This window comes from Oncorhynchus masou, chromosome 13 (genome assembly GCF_036934945.1).
Source record: "Oncorhynchus masou masou isolate Uvic2021 chromosome 13, UVic_Omas_1.1, whole genome shotgun sequence".
NCBI lineage: Eukaryota > Metazoa > Chordata > Actinopteri > Salmoniformes > Salmonidae > Oncorhynchus > Oncorhynchus masou.
In genome coordinates this window covers 63896525-63917761 of record NC_088224.1, presented here as the reverse complement: position 1 = coordinate 63917761, position 21237 = coordinate 63896525, and the positions used below count along the sequence as shown (strand labels likewise).

The 21237-nt window shown below is 44.5% G+C and overlaps 1 protein-coding gene across 1 annotated transcript in view; it reads right to left on the bottom strand.

Moving 5' to 3' along the window:
- Window positions 1–7126: 7126 nt before the first annotated feature.
- Window positions 7127–21237, bottom strand: part of LOC135551521 (serine/threonine-protein kinase DCLK1-like) — a 37131-nt gene continuing 23020 nt past the window's right edge. The window contains exons 3-16 of the mRNA XM_064982726.1: window positions 19161–19513; window positions 14300–14399; window positions 14064–14180; window positions 13816–13910; window positions 12728–12809; window positions 12246–12424; window positions 11771–11890; window positions 11376–11522; window positions 9620–9753; window positions 9443–9520; window positions 8977–9073; window positions 8805–8885; window positions 8606–8719; window positions 7127–8285 (exon numbers count right to left, since the gene is read on the bottom strand). Coding sequence (XP_064838798.1) covers window positions 8037–8285; window positions 8606–8719; window positions 8805–8885; window positions 8977–9073; window positions 9443–9520; window positions 9620–9753; window positions 11376–11522; window positions 11771–11890; window positions 12246–12424; window positions 12728–12809; window positions 13816–13910; window positions 14064–14180; window positions 14300–14399; window positions 19161–19513 — 1946 coding nt within the window. The 3' untranslated portion in view covers window positions 7127–8036. The remainder of the gene's footprint in view (window positions 8286–8605; window positions 8720–8804; window positions 8886–8976; window positions 9074–9442; window positions 9521–9619; window positions 9754–11375; window positions 11523–11770; window positions 11891–12245; window positions 12425–12727; window positions 12810–13815; window positions 13911–14063; window positions 14181–14299; window positions 14400–19160; window positions 19514–21237) is intronic.

The following is a 21237-nucleotide window of genomic DNA, read 5'->3' as shown; positions in this document are numbered from 1 at the left end:
CAAAGACCATTCACTAACATCATCAGGAACAAAGACCATTCACTAACATCATCAGGAACAAAGACCATTCACTAACATCATCAGGAACAAAGACCATTCACTAACATCATCAGGAACAAAGACCATTCACTAACATCATCAGGAACAAAGACCATTCACTAACATCATAAGGAACAAAGACCATTCACTAACATCATCAGGAACAAAGACCATTCACTAACATCATAAGGAACAAAGACCATTCACTAACATCATCAGGAACAAAGACCATTCACTAACATCATCAGGAACAAAGACCATTCACTAACATCATCAGGAACAAAGACCATTCACTAACATCTTCAGGAACAAAGACCATTCACTAACATCATCAGGAACAAAGATCATTCACTAACATCATCAGCAACAAAGACCATTCACTAACATCATCAGGAACAATGACCATTCACTAACATCTTCAGGAACAAAGACCATTCACTAACATTATCAGGAACAAAGACGTGCTACTGGTGATGAATCCCAATCAAATTGGCTTCACATGTAGTCACTGAATCATAAATATCATCGGGTAACAATACGTATTTTGCACAGTAACATACTTTCAATCAGTACATTTTCTTTCTCTCACAACAGAAATTTGGTAACAAATGTCTTTTGGACAATTACATTCTGCAGATAGATACAGTCAACTCACTGTCCTTATCTCTCTAGACCTGTCTGTTCTCTCTTCAGACCTGTCAAATCACTGTCCTTATCTCGCTAGACCTGTCAACTCGCTGTCCACTCTTTAGACCTGTCAACTCACTGTTCTTCTCTCTCTAGACCTGTCAACTCACTGTCCTTATCTCTCTAGACCAGTCAACTCACTGTCCTTATCTCTCTAGACCTGTCAACTTGCTGTTCTTCTCTCTAGACCTGTCAACTCGCTGTCCACTCTTTAGACCTGTCAACTCACTGTTCTTCTCTCTCTAGACCTGTCAACTCACTGTCCTTATCTCTCTAGACCAGTCAACTCACTGTCCTTATCTCTCTAGACCTGTCAACTTGCTGTTCTTCTCTCTAGACCTGTCAACTCACTGTTCTTCTCTCTCTAGACCTGTCAACTCACTGTTCTTCTCTCTCTAGACCTGTCAACTCACTGTGTGTCTGTCTAGACCTGCCAACTCACTGTCCTTATCTCTCTAGACCTGTCAACTCACAGTCCTTATCTCTCTAGACCTGTCAACTCACTGTGTCTCTGTCTAGACCTGTCAACTCACTGTGCTTCTCTCTCTAGACCTGTCAACTCACTGTCCTTATCTCTCTAGACCTGTCAACTCACTGTTCTTCTCTCTCTAGACCTGTCAACTCACTGTCCTTATCTCTCTAGACCTGTCAACTCACTGTGTCTCTGTCTAGACCTGCCAACTCACTGTCCTTATCTCTCTAGACCTGTCAACTCACTGTGCTTCTCTCTCTAGACCTGTCAACTCACTGTCCTTATCTCTCTAGACCTGTCAACGCACTGTTCTTCTCTCTCTAGACCTGTCAACTCACTGTCCTTATCTCTCTAGACCTGTCAACTCACTGTGTCTCTGTCTACACCTGTCAACTCACTGTCCTTATCTCTCTAGACCAGTCAACTCACTGTCCTTATCTCTCTAGACCTGTCAACTCACTGTCCTTATCTCTCTAGACCTGTCAACTCACTGTTCTTCTCTCTCTAGACCTGTCAACTCACTGTGCTTCTCTCTCTAGACCTGTCAACTCACTGTTCTTCTCTCTCTAGACCTGTCAACTCAATGTGCTTATCTCTCTAGACCTGTCAACTCACTGTTCTTCTCTCTCTAGACCTGTCAACTCACTGTCCTTATCTCTCTAGACCTGTCAACTCACTGTGCTTATCTCTCTAGACCTGTCAACTCACTGTGTCTGTCTAGACCTGTCAACTCACTGTGCTTCTCTCTCTAGACCTGTCAACTCACTGTCCGTATCTCTCTAGACCTGTCAACTCACTGTTCTTCTCTCTCTAGACCTGTCAACTCACTGTTCTTCTCTCTCTAGACCTGTCAACTCACTGTGTGTCTGTCTAGACCTGCCAACTCACTGTCCTTATCTCTCTAGACCTGTCAACTCACAGTCCTTATCTCTCTAGACCTGTCAACTCACTGTGTCTCTGTCTAGACCTGTCAACTCACTGTGCTTCTCTCTCTAGACCTATCAACTCACTGTCCTTATCTCTCTAGACCTGTCAACTCACTGTGCTTATCTCTCTAGACCTGTCAACTCACTTTGTCTCTGTCTAGACCTGTCAACTCACTGTGCTTCTCTCTCTAGACCTGTCAACTCACTGTCCTTATCTCTCTAGACCTGTCAACTCACTGTTCTTCTCTCTCTAGACCTGTCAACTCACTGTGTCTCTGTCTAGACCTGTCAACTCACTGTTCTTCTCTCTCTAGACCTGTCAACTCACTGTGCTTCTCTCTCAAGACCTGTCAACTCACTGTCCTTCTCTCTAGACCTGTCAACTCACTGTCCTTATCTCTCTAGACCTGTCAACTCATTGTGACCTGTCAACTCACTGTCCGTATCTCTCTAGACCTGTCAACTCACTGTCCTTATCTCTCTAGACCTGTCAACTCACTGTCCTTCTCTCTCTAGACCTGTCAACTCACTGTCCTTATCTCTCTAGACCTGTCAACTCACTGTCCTTCTCTCGCTAGACCTGTCAACTCACTATCCTTATCTCTCTAGACCTGTCAACTCACTGTGCTTCGCCCCCTAGACCTGTCAACTCACTGTGCTTCTCTCTCTAGACCTGTCAACTCACTGTCCTTCTCTCTCTAGACCTGTCAACTCATTGTGTCTCTGTCTAGACCTGTCAACTCACTGTGTCTCTGTCTAGACCTGTCAACTCACTGTGTCTCTGTCTAGACCTGTCAACTCACTGTGTCTCTGTCTAGACCTGTCAACTCACTGTGTCTCTGTCTAGACCTGTCAACTCACTGTGTCTCTGTCTAGACCTGTCAACTCACTGTGTCTCTGTCTAGACCTGTCAACTCACTGTGTCTCTGTCTAGACCTGTCAACTCACTGTGTCTCTGTCTAGACCTGTCAACTCACTGTGTCTCTGTCTAGACCTGTCAACTCACTGTGTCTCTGTCTAGACCTGTCAACTCACTGTGTCTCTGTCTAGACCTGCCAACTCACTGTGTCTCTGTCTAGACCTGTCAACTCACTGTGTCTCTATCTAGACCTGTCAACTCACTGTGTCTCTGTCTAGACCTGTCAACTCACTGTGTCTCTGTCTAGACCTGTCAACTCACTGTGTCTCTGTCTAGACCTGTCAACTCACTGTGTCTCTATCTAGACCTGTCAACTCACTGTGTCTCTGTCTAGACCTGCCAACTTACTGTGCTTCTCAATTTCAATTAAATTCAATTTAAAGGCTTTATTGGCATGGGAAACATATGTTAACATTGCCAAAGCAAGTGAAGTAGATAATAAACACAAGTGAAATAACCAATGAAACAGCAAACATTACACTCACAGAAGTTTCAAAAAATAAAGACATTTCAAATGCCATATTATGTCTATATACAGTGTTATAACGATGTGCAAATATGGAAAATAAAGAAATATAAATACGGGTAGTATTTAGAATGGTGTTTGTTCTTCACTGGTTGCCATTTTCTTGTGGCAACAGGTCACAAATCTTACTGCTGTGATGGCACACTGTGGTATTTCACCCAGTAGATATGGGAGTTGATCAAAATTGGGTTTGTTTTTGAAATATTTGTGGATCTGTGTAATCTGAGGGTAATATGTGTCTCTAATATGGTCATACATTTAGTAGGAGGTTAGGAAGTGCAGCTCAGTTTCCACCTCATTTTGTGGGCAGTGTGCACATAGCCTGTCTTCTCTTGAGAGGCAGGTCAGCTTATGGCAGCCTTTCTCAATAGCAATGCTCACTAAGAATGTACATAGTCAAAGCTTTCTTTAAGTTTTGGTCAGTCACAGTGGTCAGGTATTATGCTACTGTGTACTCTCTGTTTAGGGCCAAATGGGATTCTAGTTTGCTCCGTTTGTTCGTAAATTCTTTCCAATATGTTCAGTAATTATCTTTTTGCTTTCTCATGATTTGGTTGGGTCTAATTGTGTTGCTGTCCTGGAGCTCTGTGGGGTCTGTTTGTGTTTCACAGGCACCTCAGTCTAAACATCAGCGCCACAGGTAACTTCCACAAAGCTGTGAATGAGCTGAGAGACAAGGCAAGAAGGACCTTCTATGTCATCGAAAGGAACATAAAATGTGACATACCAATTAGGATCTTGCTAAAAAATACTTGAATCAGTTATAAAACCCATTGCCTTTTGTGGTTGTGAGGTCTGGGGTCCGCTCACCAACCAAGAATTCATAAAATTGGACAAATACCAAATTGAGACTCTGCATTCAGAATTCTGCAAAAATATCCTCAGTGTACAACATAAAACTCTAAATAATGCATGCAGAGCAGAATTAAGCCAATACCCGCTAATGATCAAAATCCAGAAAAGAGCCGTTAAACTCTACAACCACCTAAAAGGAAGCGATTCCCAAACCTTCCATAACAAAGCCATCACCTATAGAGAAATGAACCTGAAGAAGAGTGCCCTAACCAAGCTGGTCTTGGGGCTGTGCTTCTCTCTCTTTCTCTAGACCTGCCTACCAAAATTATTTTTCCAATAGCTTTGTTCTAAACAGAATCATTGTTATTTCCGTTCCATTCCACTGTTTTGACCAGCAAAATAAAGTTCTGAACCGGTTTGAACCCCCAAAAAAGTAACAGTTTATATCGATCCTTTCTGTTCCTTTCTAAACCTCTGAAGTCCTTTTTTATATATACACTGCTCAAAAAATAAAGGAAACACTAAAATAACACATCCTAGATCTGAATGAATGAAATATTCTTATTAAATACTTTTTTTCTTTACATAGTTGAATGTGCTAACAACAAAATCACACAAAAATTATCAATGGAAATCAAATGTATGGATGTCTGGATTTGGAGTCACACTCAAAATTAAAATGGAAAACCACACTACAGGCTGATCCAACTTTGATGTAATGTCCTTAAAACAAGTCAAAATGAGGCTCAGTAGTGTGCGTGGCCTCCACGTGCCTGTGTGACCTCCCTACAATGCCTGGGCATGCTCCTGATGAGGTGGCGGATGGTCTCCTGAGGGATCTCCTCCCAGACCTGGACTAAAGCATCCGCCAACTCCTGGACAGTCTGTAGTGCAACGTGGCGTTGGTGGATGGAGCGAGACATGATGTCCCAGATGTGCTCAATTGGATTCAGGTCTGGGGAACGGGCGGGCCAGTCCATAGCATCAATGCCTTCCTCTTGCAGGACCTGCTGACACTCCAGCCACATGAGGTCTAGCATTGTCTTGCATTAGGAGGAACCCTGGGCCAACAGCACCAGCATATGGTCTCACAAGGGGTCTGAGGATCTCATCTCGGTACCTAATGGCAGTCAGGCTACCTCATGGGCTGTGTGCGGCCCCCCAAAGAAATGCCACCCCACACCATGACTGACCCACCGCCAAACCGGTCATGCTGGAGGATGTTACAGGCAGCAGAACGTTCTCCACGGCGTCTGCAGACTGTCACGTCTGTCACATGTGCTCAGTGTGAACCTGCTTTCATCTGTGAAGAGCACAGGGCGCCAGTGGCGAATATGCCAATCTTGGTGTTCTCTGGCAAATGCCAAACGTCCTGCACGGTGTTGGGCTGTAAGCACAACCCCCACCTGTGGACGTCGGGCCCTCATACCACCCTCATGGAGTCTGTTTCTAACCGTTTGAGCAGACACATGCACATTTGTGGCCTGCTGGAGGTCATTTTGCAGGGCTCTGTCAGTGCTCCTCCTGCTCCTCCTTGCACAAAGGCGGAGGTAGCGGTCCTGCTGCTGGGTGGTTGCCCTCCTACGGCCTCCTCCACATCTCCTGATGTACTGGCCTGTCTCCTGGTAGTGTCTCCATGCTCTGGACACTACGCTGACAGACACAGCAAACCTTCTTGCCACAGCTCGCATTGATGTTCCATCCTGGATGAGCTGCACTACCTGAGCCACTTGTGTGGGTTGTAGACTCCGTCTCATGCTACCACTAGAGTGAAAGCAGCATTCAAAAGTGACCAAAACATCAGCCAGGAAGCATAGGAACTGAGAAGTGGTCTGTGGTTATCACCTGCAGAACCACTGCTTTATTGGGGGTGTCTTGCTAATTGCCTATAATTTCCACCTGTTGTCTATTCCATTTTCACGACAGCATGTGAAATGTATTGTCAATCAGTGTTGCTTCCTAAGTGGACAGTTTGATTTCACAGAAGTGTGATTGACTTGGAGTTACATTGTGTTGTTTAAGTGTTCCCTTTATTTTTTTAAGCAGTGTATATTCCATCAACCAATCCGTATGGTATAGCAGAATGCCCGGATAGCTTCCAGCTCCCCTCTCTGGTCCTCTGTAAAGTGTGTAATATATTATATCTCCAGCAGCACCAAGAACTGGAGAATAGCTTAACGCTAGATAGTTAGATAGATGACTGGGCAGGGACGCAGCCATGGGTGGGCCTGGGAGGGCATAGGCCCACCCACTGGGGAGCAAGACCCAGCCAATCAGAATGAGTTTTTCCCCACAAAAGGGCTTTATTACAGACAGAAATACTCCTCGGTTTCATCAGATGGTCTCAGACAATCCCGCAGGTGAAGAAGCTGTATGTGGAGGTCCTGGGCTGGCCGGTTGGATGTACTGCCAAATTCTCTAAAATTACATTGGAGGCATCTTATTGTAGAGAAATGAACATTCAATTATCTGGCAACAGCTCTGGTGGATATTTCTGCAGTCAGCATGCCAATTGCACGCTCCATCAACTTGAGCCATCTGTGGCATTGTGTTGTGTGGCAAAACTGCACATTTAGGAGTGGCCTTTTATTGTCCCCAGCACAAGGTGTGGCTGTGTAATGATCACGCTGTTTAATCAGCTTCTTGATATGCCACAACTGTCAGGTGGATGGATTATATTGCCAAAGGAGAAATGCTCACTAACAGGGATGTAAACAAATTTGGCAAAAACATTTTAGAGAAATAAGCTTTTTATGCATATAGAACATTTCTGTGATCTTTTATTTCAGCTCATGTAACATGGGACCAACACTTTACATGTGGCGTTTATATTTTTTGTTCAGTATACATACATTATATCTATACATGACAGGTGTCATACAGCATGTCTTATTGAATGTTCTGACTCTTAGATTACATCTTTTCACTTGGAAGTGTTTTTCTGAAAAAGTTGTAATGAATTGGATGCTATATCACTTCACTGAAATAGATAACTGACTGGATGCAAACATTTTCAAAATGAATAATAAATGTTTTTGAATTTATATAGTGCTTTTCAAGGACCCAGAGTCATTATTATTATCATTATTATTTTTCAAAATGTATGTTTAATCACATAAATACTTAAGATGCCCTATTCAGGGCATATGAGGTCCTGTTAAGTTAAATGGAAGATTTTGATCTGTAGGTTTACATAGTTGTTGTGCTAGCAGGTTGGTTGCCCTGCAGTACTCATCTCCCAACACCAGGAGACTTCAGCGGACGAGTCAGTGTTTCCTGAAAAAAGGTTTAACTACTGTATGTCTGTGTGGTGTCTTAGAAAAGATAAGCAGATACAGATTCTCTGCCTTAGTAATCTCTCAGGGCCAGCGCAGAACCCATCCAGAATACACCTTTAACCTTGACCCTAACCTCTAACCTTTAACCCTAACCCCACCCTAACTGATTTCTGTGAATGGCTCTGACCCCAGTGAATCTTAGGGTGAACTGACAATGTAGCCGGAATGGCAAATCAAAGTTTAAGTAATTGGCAGGCATCTTGACAGACAGACTGTCGTCGTGAATACAGGGACATGGGCTAGTGTTAGTACAGGGATACGTGCCCCCTGTCCTTCCTCGTTCTCTTTCCTTTCTCTCCTTTCTCCCCTCTCTCTTCCTTCGGGGTCTAGAAGTCTAGAAGGACGAGGTGGGGGAGCGGACGGTGTCAGCAGAGCTAGGGGAGGTGGGGGAGGGGCTGGGGGAGTAATCTTCTGACTCTGAAGTTAAATCAGCGGGAGAAAGGGCAGGGTTGTTGGATCTGTGGGTGGAGCTTTGACTGGCGTTAGTGGGGAAGCCAGTTGGTTGGGGATGTGGCTGGAGGCGGGGGACACCCTGCTGGTGTCTCGGTCTGAAAACCTGCCGCTCCTTATCAAGAGGGGTGGTCTGAAAGGGAGAGAGGAGAGAGGGAGAGATGAGAGAGGGAGGAGAGAAGAGAAGAGAGGGGGAGAGAGGAGGGGGTGAGAGAGGGAGAAAGAAAATAAAGAGAGAGAGATAGGGGGAGAGAGGGGCAAAGAGAGAGAATCAGGAGCGAGGAGAGAGGCAGAGAAAGAGAGAAGAGGGAGAGAGGGGGATGAGGTAGAAGAGGATATGCATTAGATGTCAGAGTTACATGTGAAGAACCTAATGTTTTGGGTTGTACACATTCAGAACAGTCTTAAACACTTACACAGCCTTGAGTAAGAATGACTAAGAGGGATCCTTACTGTGATAACAGACACTCCAGCAGTGGTGCTGCAGGCTTTAGGACCAGTGTTGAAGTGTTTCTTAATCTTCCCAGCCACAGATAGCTGCTGGTTGTTCACTAATCGCCCATCATCCTGGAACACAAACAGAACCTGGTCAACCAACAGACACACACACCTACCATATGTATGTTCTAAGTACTATGTTCTAGTTACTCACATTGATCCAGGGGTGATCCAGAACCTGCAGAGCTGTGTATCTCTCTTCCACCTTCACCTGCAGCATCCCTGTGATCAGCTCCTACAGTAAACCCAATCAAACAACTTGTTCATTTTTTTATTTTTATAAAAATGTTTTGTCACTAAGTGAAGGGATTAAACCATAGACCAACCTTAGCAGTGACAGACATGTTGTCCCAGGACGGTGAAGGGAAGTCTAGTTGTCCCGTTAGAATCTGGTCCAACAGAATCTCCTGGTCCTCACTGCTCCTTGACAAAAACAACAGCAAGTCTCATGTCATCATCATCATCAGCATTATAATGTTATCGTCTATCTGGGTATGCTAAAATACTATGGCCAGGATTCAATGCAAGGCGCGTTATAGCGCAGCAGACTAAAACTGACTTCAAAAGGTCATTTGCGCTTCAGCCAACATGAGAAGTTTTACTATGAATGTGATCTCCACAAATGTCTGGGAAAATGCCTTTAAACAGCTTATTGTCGGTAGTCTAGTGCATTGAGCTAGAGAGGGCCTGGGATTGAATCTCGGCCTATGACAAATAAGACATAGAGCAGCACAGACCCACTGAAGGATTATAGTGGTATTGTCTAGCTAGGTATCATAGAGCACCACAGACCCACTGAAGGGAGGGAAGCCACACAGCAGAATGTATGTGATTACTCCAGCTGCCCAGATATCAACCTTCAGCCCGTACCTGTCAGGGGACAACACACACCTGTCAGATGAGAATACACACTCCAGTCAGAGGACAACACACAAACCATTGTCACACACCTGTCACACATAGACGTACCCTGTCTCAGCTATGATCTCAGGTGCTACATAGGTGGGGGTGCCACAGACCAGGTAGAGGAGTCCATCCACCAGGCTAGCCAAGCTAAAGTCTCCCAACTTCAGAGACTTGCTACCATCCTGATGCTCATACACCTGGGACATACAGTGAATCGTTACAGACTTCTAAAAGTAATTCATGGTTGAGTCGCCATGTGTAGCGTTTACCATAAATGCGATTTTCCTGAACTTCAGGCGTGTAAAAGGTGCATTGAGTGGTGGTGCATTGAGTGGTGGTGCATTGAGTGGTGTGCCGCATTATACCACACCCGGCTATATATAGTTTTACTCATTCAAGGGTTTTTCTTTATTTTTACCATGTTCTACTTTGTAGAATAATAGTGAAGACATCAAAACCATGAAATAACACATATGGAATCATGTAGTAACCAAAAAAGTGTTAAACAAATATTTTATATTTGAGATTCTTCAAATAGCCACCCTTTGCCTTAATGACAGCTTTGCACACTCTTGGCAGAAGATAGCCCTATTTGATGTCACAACTCATGCCTCTCCTTGTTCGGGTGGTGTACGGCGGTCGACGTCACCGGTCTTCTAGCCATCACCGAACCATTTGTCATTTTCCATTTGTTTTGTCTCGCTTTTCCACACACCTGGTTTTCATTTCCCAATTACTGGTCATGTATTTAACCCTCTGTTTCCCCCATGTCTTTGTGTGTGATTGATTGTTATTTGTTCAGGTCGGAATGTTCCGGCTGGTTTGTACCGGGTGCTGTTTATCACCCATGCTTTGTGGCAACCGTTCTTTTAGCACTTTGTAAATGGTTTACTTTGTGCTGTCAAGTAAAGTGCGTTGTTTCACTCATCTCTGCTCTCCTGTGCCTGACTTTCTACACAATCTACACCCACCAACCTGACAACTAAAGGACAACATTAAGAAGAAGAGACTTGCTTGGGCCAAGAAACACAAGCAATGGACATTAGACCGGTGGAAATTTGTAATTTGGTCTTGAGTCCAAATTGGAGATTTTTGGTTCATGTCTTTGTGAGACGCGTTGTGGGTGAGCGGATGATCTCCACGTGTGTAGTTCCCACCGTAAAGCATGGAGGAGGAGATGTTATGGTGTGGGGGTGCTTTGCTGGTGACACTGTCTGTGATTTATTTTGAATTCTAGGCACACTTAACCAGCATTCTGCAGCGATATGCCATCCCATCTGGTTTGGGCTTAGTGGGATTATCATTTGTTTTTCAACAGGACAATGACCCAACACACCTCCAGGCTGCGTAAGGGCTACTTGACCAAGAAGGAGAGTGATGGAGTGCTGCATTAGATGACCTGGCCTCCACAATCCCCCAACATGAAACAAATTGAGATGGTTTGGGATGAGTCAGACCACAGAGTGAAGGAAAAGCAGCCAAGTGCTCAGTATATGTGGGAACTCCTTCAAGACTGTTGGAAAAGCATTCCAGGTGAAGATGGTTGAGAGAATGCCAAGAGTGTGCAAAGCTGTTATCAATGCAAAGGGTGGCTACTAGAATCTCAAATATAAAATGTATTTTAATTTGTTTAACACTTTTTTTGGTTACTACATGTTTCCATATGTGTTATTTCATAGTTTTGATGTCTTCACTATTATTCTACAATGTAAAAATAAAGAAAAGCCCTTGAATGAGTAGGTTTTCTAAAACGTTTGACCGGTAGTGTATAAACATAAATAAACAAACACTCAAAAACATCATGTACACACACACTCACCAGCAGGTTCTCAGGTTTGATGTCTCTGTGTACGATGTTGAGGCTGTGCAGATACTTGATGGCACTGGCCAGGTTATAAATCATCCCACTTGCATCTCTCTCTGTGTATTTATTCGAGGAGGTGATGGAATCAAATAGGTCACCCCCCTGTGGACCATACACACATTACACCTCACAACACGAAGAGTTGTAATGAACAGTGTTGACCTGCATGACTCTATCCATAACAGGGTGTATTCTATGAAACACCTGACCAGGTACAGCTCATCTTGACCAGCTTGTCCGAGTCTGGTGTAGCGGTCTAAGCTCCGGACTGTCTGTGCCCTGTCCTCTGTTTCCCTCTCTAAACCTGTTTCCAAATCTATTCTGTTCGTCTAACTGTTCTGTCAACTCACCTTGACCAGCTCCATGACCAGGTAAAGCTCGCTGTAGGTGTCCATTTCCTCGATCAGCAGGACAATGTTGGGATGTTTGACACGACGGAGGATGGACACCTCGTTCTGGATCATGTGTTCCTGGGGAATAACATCAAGGAACGGTCAGGTTACAGATGTTAATAGTAGCTTAATAGTACTGTAGTGCAGGGAATAATAATATAATACTACTACTACTACTATCAAACTACTGGAGACCATGCAGTCATTTTCAATAGGGGGAGAAGACATGAGGAAACATTCAGTGACTTATCGGTCAGCTACTATGAGCTGAGCTCGATAACCGATCGGAAGAGGTAGGGTCTCACGAGCTAGCTTTGAGATCCTGCTGGATAGGCTATTAGCGAATGGGACATATTTCTAAGATACACCCACAAAAAGAGAGCGCTGCAATTCCCTTTTGGTATAACTGGGCCGAAACAGGAGTAGTTCTCACCTTTCCCCTACATTTGACTTTGTTGATGATCTTCAGGGCGTATTCTCTGCCCGTACATCTCTCCACACACTCTCTGACAACAGCAAAGGTACCGTCACCTAAAGTCCTCCCCACCTTGTACCTCTCAGCGATGGACGGAGGGATGGAGGGACATTCATCACTCAGCAGGTTCAGCTCCGCTATCAAACCAGGCAAGCAGGAGAGTTCGGTCATATCTGCTACTGCGGAAGATCAGCGCTATAGCCCAATATAAATGTAAAAGTAATTTCCAATTGAGCCGACAAATTCAATACAATAGGCACCCTATCCCCTATACAGTGCACTACTTTTACTTACTTTGTTTACTGACTTTTTTTGCATTGGTCAAAACAGTTCACTATAAAGGGAATAGGCTGCAATTTGAGACCCATCCAATGCCTTCCAGAGCATGCTCAATGGAAAAGCTGCCCTTAAACATGTATACAGTACGTCCTCTCTACTACCTTCACTTCCTGCTCCCTCATCCATGGAGCTACACACCTTGGTGGAGGCTAGAGATAGGGATGAGCCAATGTGTTGGGACGCCTGAGAGAGAGAGAGAGAGAGAGAGAGACAGAGACAGAGACAGAGACAGAGACACAGAGACAGAGACAGAGATCAGAAATGCTTTTTGAACACATGAATTTTGACAGTTTGGGCATCTATAGACTATCAATAGGGGACTATATACAGGGGACTATCAATAGGGGACTATATAAAGAGGGCTATCAATTGGGGACTATATGTAGGAGCATATCTATAGGGGACTATATATAGCAGGCAGCAGGTAGCCTAGTGGTTAGAGCGTTGAGCCAGTAACCGAAAGGTAGCGAGATCAAATCTACGAGCTGACAAGTAAAAAATATGTCGTTCTGCCCCTGAACAAGGCAGTTAACCCGCTGTTCCTAGGCTGTCATTGTAAATAGGAATTTGTTCTTAACTGACTTGCCTAGTTAAATGTAAAAAATGAAATAAATATAGGGGACTAAATCTAAATATAGGGAACGTCTATAGGTGACTATCTATAAGAGGCTATGGGCTCTGTTCAATCAGATCCATTTTAGCCCACATCCACATAGCGTTGTTTTGAAGGTGTCGGAGGTGGAACTGCTTTAGAGCTGTGAAATCCACAAGCTCCTGGAATTATATCTAAAGCGAACATTGCCATTGGCTGCACAGAGTCGCATTAAGAGAAATCCCATGCAGCCTTGTTTACAAATTCAAACACTGGAATGTGACGTGTATTCTATACCTTGATTAGGCTGATAGAAATCCTAATTATTTTTTAATAATGATTTTCAAATTGTAGGCTATAAACTACACTTTCTCGTTCTGAACTTCTAATGGGAGTGGGATGGGTGTGGCTTTGTGACAATGATCAAGAGCAGCAGCTCCCCGATTTGACAGATCCAATGCAGTTATACCTCCGACACCGCCCAAAACATTAGCTATGTGGGTGCCCGCTACCACCGTTTAATGCTTGATCTGATTGAATCTAGGCTTATGTTAAAGCATTGTGATTATTGTTTGGTAAAGCATTGTTTGGTCCTACCCTGTGTCGTCGGAGGCTGGCAGGACTGGTAGGAGAGGGACTGGGGGACTTCCCAGATCGAGGAGTCGACAGCTGACTGCCTACCGTCCCATTGGCTACAGTACAGACACAAGAGGTTAGAGGTTAGAGAAAAACACTCCTCACTCAGTTGGTTGCTGATAAGAAGGACAAATACATTGCTAAAGAAGTTGTTGATTCTGCAGATGAATTACCTATGCATGCACAAAAACACATACACAAGGCCATACCTGAGCCTGAGCTTCGGCGTGAGCCTCCTCCTCTGGGTGAGCCTCCTCCTCTGGGTGAGTAGCGTCCTAGCAGAGAGGAGATCCGACCGTATGACGTCGACTTCATCACCCTACACTCTGGAGGGAGAGGACACTGTCAAATACACACACACATAAACATCTACAGTACACACACACACTAATTCCAAGGAAATTCTCATTTCAATGTTATGGTACTGTTATTATAATTATCTCACCACTCTCATCTAAGAGGAAGTCTTCTTGGTAGCGAAACTTCTCTGGACCACAGGCCATAAAGATGTCGTCGTCACCAAAGAAGTCCTGAAGGCATGTCACCTGGAACAGACAGACGGCTAGACACTGTCAGTCACCTGGAACAAGGACACCACAAACAACTAGTCTTCACCCGCTCTCCTCACTATCTCTCCCCATTCCTGCTATCACCCTCCCAGTCTCACCCTCTCCTCTCTCTCCACTCCCCACTTCTCCCACCTCCCCACCTCCTTTCCTGCTCCCAGTCTTCACCCTCACCAACCTTCTCCTCCTTCCTCCTCCCATACAGTCATATAGGCCAACAGCCTTAATGCATGTACAAGAAAAATACTGACTCATAGCTACAACATTACCACTGGAATTAAATGCCTCCCACTCAGAGACAGGCTCTTCCAGAGACAGGTGGTTTCAGAGACAGACTTTTTCAGAGACCAGCTACTGACAGGCTGTACAAGAAACAAGCTACTGAGAGGCTGTCGGGTGGATAACAGCGTTTGGCCATTAACCAAAAGGTTGCTGGTTCGAATCCCGGAGCAGACAAGCTGAAAAATCAGTTGATGTGCCCTGAAGCAAGTCACTTAAACCCAGTTAAGAGTGTCTGCTAAATTACTTAAATGTAATGTTTAAAGAAATTGGCTATTGGCAGGCTGTTTCAGGCTACTGACTGTTTCAGAGAGAGGCTAGTATCTGTCTTAGATCTGTTCATTCATTATTGAGCGACATTAGATAGATTGCTACAGTATGTCAAGCAGGAATGTCCATTATCAGAGATGCGTGTGGCGGGGAGAGGGAATGTATTCATATCAATAACATGTACAAGTAGTCATCAGGATGAATATGATTACAGTAGTAATCAGTAACAGAATGTCAATGTAACTCTGCAGTAGCACTAATCAATGTCTGAAATGAGCTTATAACCAGTATGTAAATCACACCGGGTGTTTATGAAGCGCTGAGAAGTTCCAGCTGGCTGCTATATTACTACAACTGCATCCCAAATGGAAAGTAGTGCACTATATTGGGAATAGGGTGTCATTTGGGACACTGCCTGCAGCTGCAGTGGAGGAGATGAATTATGAATGGCTTCAGACGGGAAGTCAGCACAACTGTACGTCGCTCCATTACTGTTCTGTAGCAGCTCCCTAACACACAGTTACTGTGGAGTCAGACACTTAGCAACACTACACTACATGAAGCAAAGCTCCATTCACCACTCTGCTGACAGTACTCACGTTAGTCCAGGATTCTCAGCTGTAAGTTGTTGTATTTTCACCTCAGACAGATCACGTCAACAGGTCAACTTCACAGCTGATGTTCAGAAAACAAATTAGTGCAAGGCTGGGATTCAATCTGTATAACACTGTCAACAATTAGGTTTTTAAATGCTACATCACCATGTTTGCAGATATAGCATTTGCGGTAAACACTGTAGATGTCGGCTCAATTAGAAATTGCCTTTAAATAGCAGATTGTCGACAAGTGTTGCTTTACTGTGCTGTAATAGCACAGTAATAAGACATTTCTAACAGTAATTACACAACAGCATCATCTGACCTTAGGAGACGAGAGCTGCTGAAGCCAAACATCAACAGACAATAAGCCTCGGGCAACAGTGACATCTCTACCACAGCGGTGAGGAGCAGGTGTGTGTGTATGTGTGTGCGTGTGTGCGTGTGTGCGTGTGTGCGTGTGTGCGTGTGTGTGTGTCTGTGGATTGATTGCACAATCACCAATCACCAAACCTGTTGGCCACTGTATATAACTGTACTGTATGGTCCAACCCTGTTACCTGCTGTATATAACTGTACTGTATGGTCCAACCCGGTTACCCACTGTATAGAACTGTACTGTATAGCCCAACCCTGATACCCACGGTACAGAACTGTACTGTATGGTCCAACCGTGAAACCCACTGTATAGAACTGTACTCTATAGCCTAACCCTGTTACCCACTGTATATAACTGCACTGTATGGTCCAACCCTGTTACCCACTGTATATAACTGTACTGTATGGTCCAACCCTGTTACACACTGTATAGAACTGTACTGTATAGCCCAACCCTGATACCCACGGTACAGAACTCTACTCTATGGTCCAACCGTGAAACCCACTGTATAGAACTGTACTCTATAGCCTAACCCTGTTACCCACTGTATATAACTCTACTGTATGGTCCAACCCTGTTACCCACTGGATAGAACTGTACTGTATGGTCCAACCGTGAAACCCACTGTATAGAACTGTACTGTATGGTCCAACTGTGAAACCCACTGTATAGAACTGTACTGTATGGTCCAACCCTGATACCCACTGGATAGAACTGTACTGTATGGTCCAACCCTGATACCCACTGGATAGAACTGTACTGTATGGTCCAACCCTGATACCCACTGGATAGAACTGTACTGTATGGTCCAACCCTGATACCCACTGGATAGAACTGTACTGTATGGTCCAACCCTGATACCCACTGGATAGAATTGTACTGTATGGTCTAACCCTGATACCCACTGGATAGAACTGTACTGTATGGTCCAACCCTGATACCCATTGGATAGAACTGTACTGTATAGCCCAAAACTGATACCCATTGAATAGAAGGTACAACCTCTATGTTGTGAGTGGCTACCTGGTTGATCCTGCCAGGACCATATACTTGTCTCAAATATTAAGCCATGCAAGTCTAAGTACACACGGACGGTACAGGGAAACTGTGAATGGCTAATTAAATCAGTATAGAACTGTACATTATAGACCAACTCTGATAAACACTATATAGAAGTGTACTCTATAACCCAACCTTGTTACACACTGTAAAGAACTGTACTCTATAACCCAACCGTGTTACACACTGTAAAGAACTGTACTGTATAGCCCAACCCTGAAACCCACTGTATAGAACTGTACTTTATAGCCCAAACCTGTTACTTACTGTATAGAACCTTACAGTACGGTCCAACCCTGATACCCACTGTATAAAACTGTGCTCTAAAGCCCAACTCTGTCACCCACTGTCTTGAAGTGCACTGTATGGTCCAACTCTGATACTCACTGTATAGAACTGTACTGTATGGTCCAACTCTGTTACTCACTGTATAGAACTGTCTCTATAGCCCAAAACTGTAACCCACCGTAGAGAAATGTACTGTATAGCCCAACCCTGATTCCCACTGAATAGAACTGCACTTTATAGCCCAACCCTGATACCTACTGTATAGAAATATACGGTATGGTCCAACCATGATATCCACTGTATAGAACCGTACTCTATAGCCCAACACTGTAACCCACTGTAGAGAAATGTACTGTGTAGCCCAGCCCTGATACCCACTGTATAGAACTGTACTCTATAGCACAACCTTATTACTCACTGTAAAGAACTGTAATGTACAGCCCAACCCTGATACCCATCGTATAGAACTGTACTCTATAGCACAACTCTGTTACCTACTGTATAGAACTGTACTGTATAGCCCAACCCTGATTCCCACTGAATAGAACTGCACTTTATAGCCCAGCCCTGATACCTACTGTATAGAACTGTACTGTATGGTCCAACCCTGATACCACCTGTATACAACTGTACTGTATAGCCCTTCCCTGTTACCCACTGTATAGAACTGTACTGTATGGTCCAACCCTGATACCACCTGTATACAACTGTACTGTATAGCCCTTCCCTGTTACCCACTGTATAGAACTGTACTGTATGGTACAATCCTGATACCCACTGTATAGAACTATTCTCTATTACCCAACCCTGATACCAACTGTATAGAACTATACTTTTTAGCCCAACGCTGATACCCAATGTATAGAAGTGTACAGTATGGTCCAACCCTGATACCATCTATATTGAACTGTACTCTGTAACCCAACCCTGATACCCACTGTATAGCACTTTACTGTATAGCCCAACCCTGAAATCCATTAGTCTCACTTAGTAGCACAGAGAGCATATTAGCCTCATGAATCATCAACTGGAGAAACAATGATATTGAACCGGAAGTGTGTGACTGGAGAACTCTTGTCAATACTTTCTAATTCTACCATCATTATTAATGAGACAGTGAAGTTAAACTGAACCGGATGAACAGGGTGAATCGCAGACATTACAGATGAATCCCTGAATGCATTTCATCTGCATGATATTGATGATGGAATATACAGCTATTATCTCCGGTCATGTCTGGGCCATACGAGTACCTTGCACCATTCTCGAGCCTTCCTCGATAGCACTGACATAAACACTGTTCTGCAACACTGAGCCACACACAGACAACATTCCCACTGCACCACTCTGCCGCAGAGGCTGTTCCTTAGCAACCAGCCCAGGCAACCAGATCACCATAGAAACCGTCCAGGAGAGAAAAAATAAAAACTACATTGGAGTTTCTTTGATAGAACCAATATAAAAGAGGAGAGACGGACTATTAATAGGCATACCGCAACTAAACATCATGATTCCCAACTCTACTTGCCTCTCTGAATCACTTCTCCTTTTTACTCTCTCTAATCCTGTATTCAGGACTCTGTGTTAAAGGTCTGTGTTCATGGGATTTAAACCATATAGTCATCTGGTCATAAAGGCTATACCTCAAAAATATTTAAAGGTCATTCATTGTGAAAATGTCTCAGTGAAACAGTGCTCCTGAAACGCATAATGACTGGGTTAATAAAGGATGATAAGAAAGCAGACTGACTCCCAGAAACCGACTTCTAACTCTAATTGCCTTATAGCCCATCCCTCTGAGTCTGTGGGGGAAGCTAAGCCTGAGAACCAGGCAGTAAATTCACGAGTAAACTGTAATTCATAACCCACCAGCTTCCCGTCCACGGTGTACAGTCTCTTGACAACACCAGAGTCCAGCTTGATGGCGTCTGTGATGTCAGAGAGAACCTGTTCAAAGGAGTGGGCAGTCTTCTTGTTGAGGAGGATGCGGATGGCCTTACGAGGCTTCACCCCGCTGCGGATGATGGTGACCAGTTTGGGCCGAATGAAGTCCTTACTCTCCCTGGTCTCCGGGACCCCAGCCTTGGCACTGCCCAGGGATGGGGGGCCACGTGCAGAGGCAGCCACAGCTGTCTTCACCCCAACTGACCAGCTGGGGTTGACATTCTTAGTGTAGTCCAGCTTCTTGTATGACTCTATGGAGCCACACACATAGCTCTCTCCTGCAGATAGGCAACACACAGAGATAGGCCTACATGGTCACAGCAACCATAGACTCACATCACTGAATGCACCACATAATGACACAGCTATGACATTGAGATTATAGGGTTTACAGACATATTGGAAATATACTATATGCCTACTATATAGGCCAACTGGAGTAGGTCACTCATTGTACAGTGGAAAACCTAGAAAAAGGCACAACTTATTTTGTTCTCAGACTTCTACTGTCCCAACCCTTTGGGTTAGCTGCTCAATACTGTGCCATCCCTTAGGATAAGATACTCAATACTGTCCCATCCCTTAGGGTTAGCTGCTCAATACTGTCCCATCCCATCCCTTAGGGTTAGCTGCCCAAAACTGTCCAATCCCATCCTTTGGGGTTAGCTGCTCAATACGGTCTCATCCCATCCCTTAGGCTTAGCTGCTCAATACTGTCCCATCCCTTAGGGTTAGCTGTTAAATACTGTCTAATCCCATCTCTTAGGGTTAGCTGCTCAATAATATCCCATCCCTTAGGCTTAGCTGCTCAATACTGTCCCATCCCTTAGGGTTAGCTGCTCAATACTGTCCCATCCCACCCCTTAGGGTTAGCTGCTTAATACTGTCCCATCCCATCCCTTAGGGTTAGCTGCTCAATACTGTCCCATCCCAACCCTTAGGGTTAGTTACTCAATACTGTCCCAACCCTTAGGGTTAGCTTCTCAATACCGTCCCCTCCGTTAGGGTTAGCTGCTCAATACGGTCTCATCCCATCCCTCAGGCTTAGCTGCTCAATACTGTCCCATTCCATAGGGTTAGCTGCTAAATACTCTCTCATCCCAACCCTTAGGGTTAGCTGCTAAATGCTGTCTCATCCCATCCATCAGGGTTAGCTGCTCAATCATGTCTCATCCCAACTCTTAGGGTTTGCTCTCAATACTGTCCCCTCGCTTAGGCTAAGCTGCTCAATACTGTCCCATCACTTAGGGTTAGCTGCTAAATACTGTCTCATCCCATCCCTCAGGGTTAGCTGCTCAATACTGTCTCATCCCAACCTGTAGGGTTAGCTGCTAAATACTGTCCCATCCCATCCCTTAGGGTTCGCTGTTCAATACTGTCTCATCCCATCGCTTAGGGTTAGCTGCTCAATACTGTCCCATCCCTTAGGGTTAGTTGCTCAATATTGTCCGATCCCTTAGGGTTAGCTGATCAATACTGTCTCATCCCAACCCTTAGGGTTAGCTGCTGAATACTTTCTCATCCCATCTCTTAGGGTTAGCTGCTCAATACTGTCCCATCCCTTAGGGTTAGCTGATCAATACTGTCTTATCCCATCCCTTAGGTTTAGCTGCTCAATACTGTCTCATCCCATCCCTCAGGGTTAGCTGCTCAATGCTGTCTCATACCAACCCTTAGGGTTAACTGCTCAATAATGTCCTATCCCTTAGGGCTTGTTGCTCAATATTGTCCCATCACTTAGGGTTAGCTGCTCAATACTGTCCCGTCCCATCCCTTAGGGTTAGCTGCTCAATACTGTCCAATCCGATCCCTTGGGGTTAGCTGCTCAATACGGTCTCATCCCATAGGGTTAGCTGCTGAATACTGTCTCATCCCAACCCTTAGGGTTAGCTGCTAAATGCTGTCTCATCCCATCCCTCAGGGTTTGCTGCTCAATCAAGTCTCATCCCAACTCTTAGGGTTTGCTCTCAATACTGTCCCCTCGCTTAGGCTAAGCTGCTCA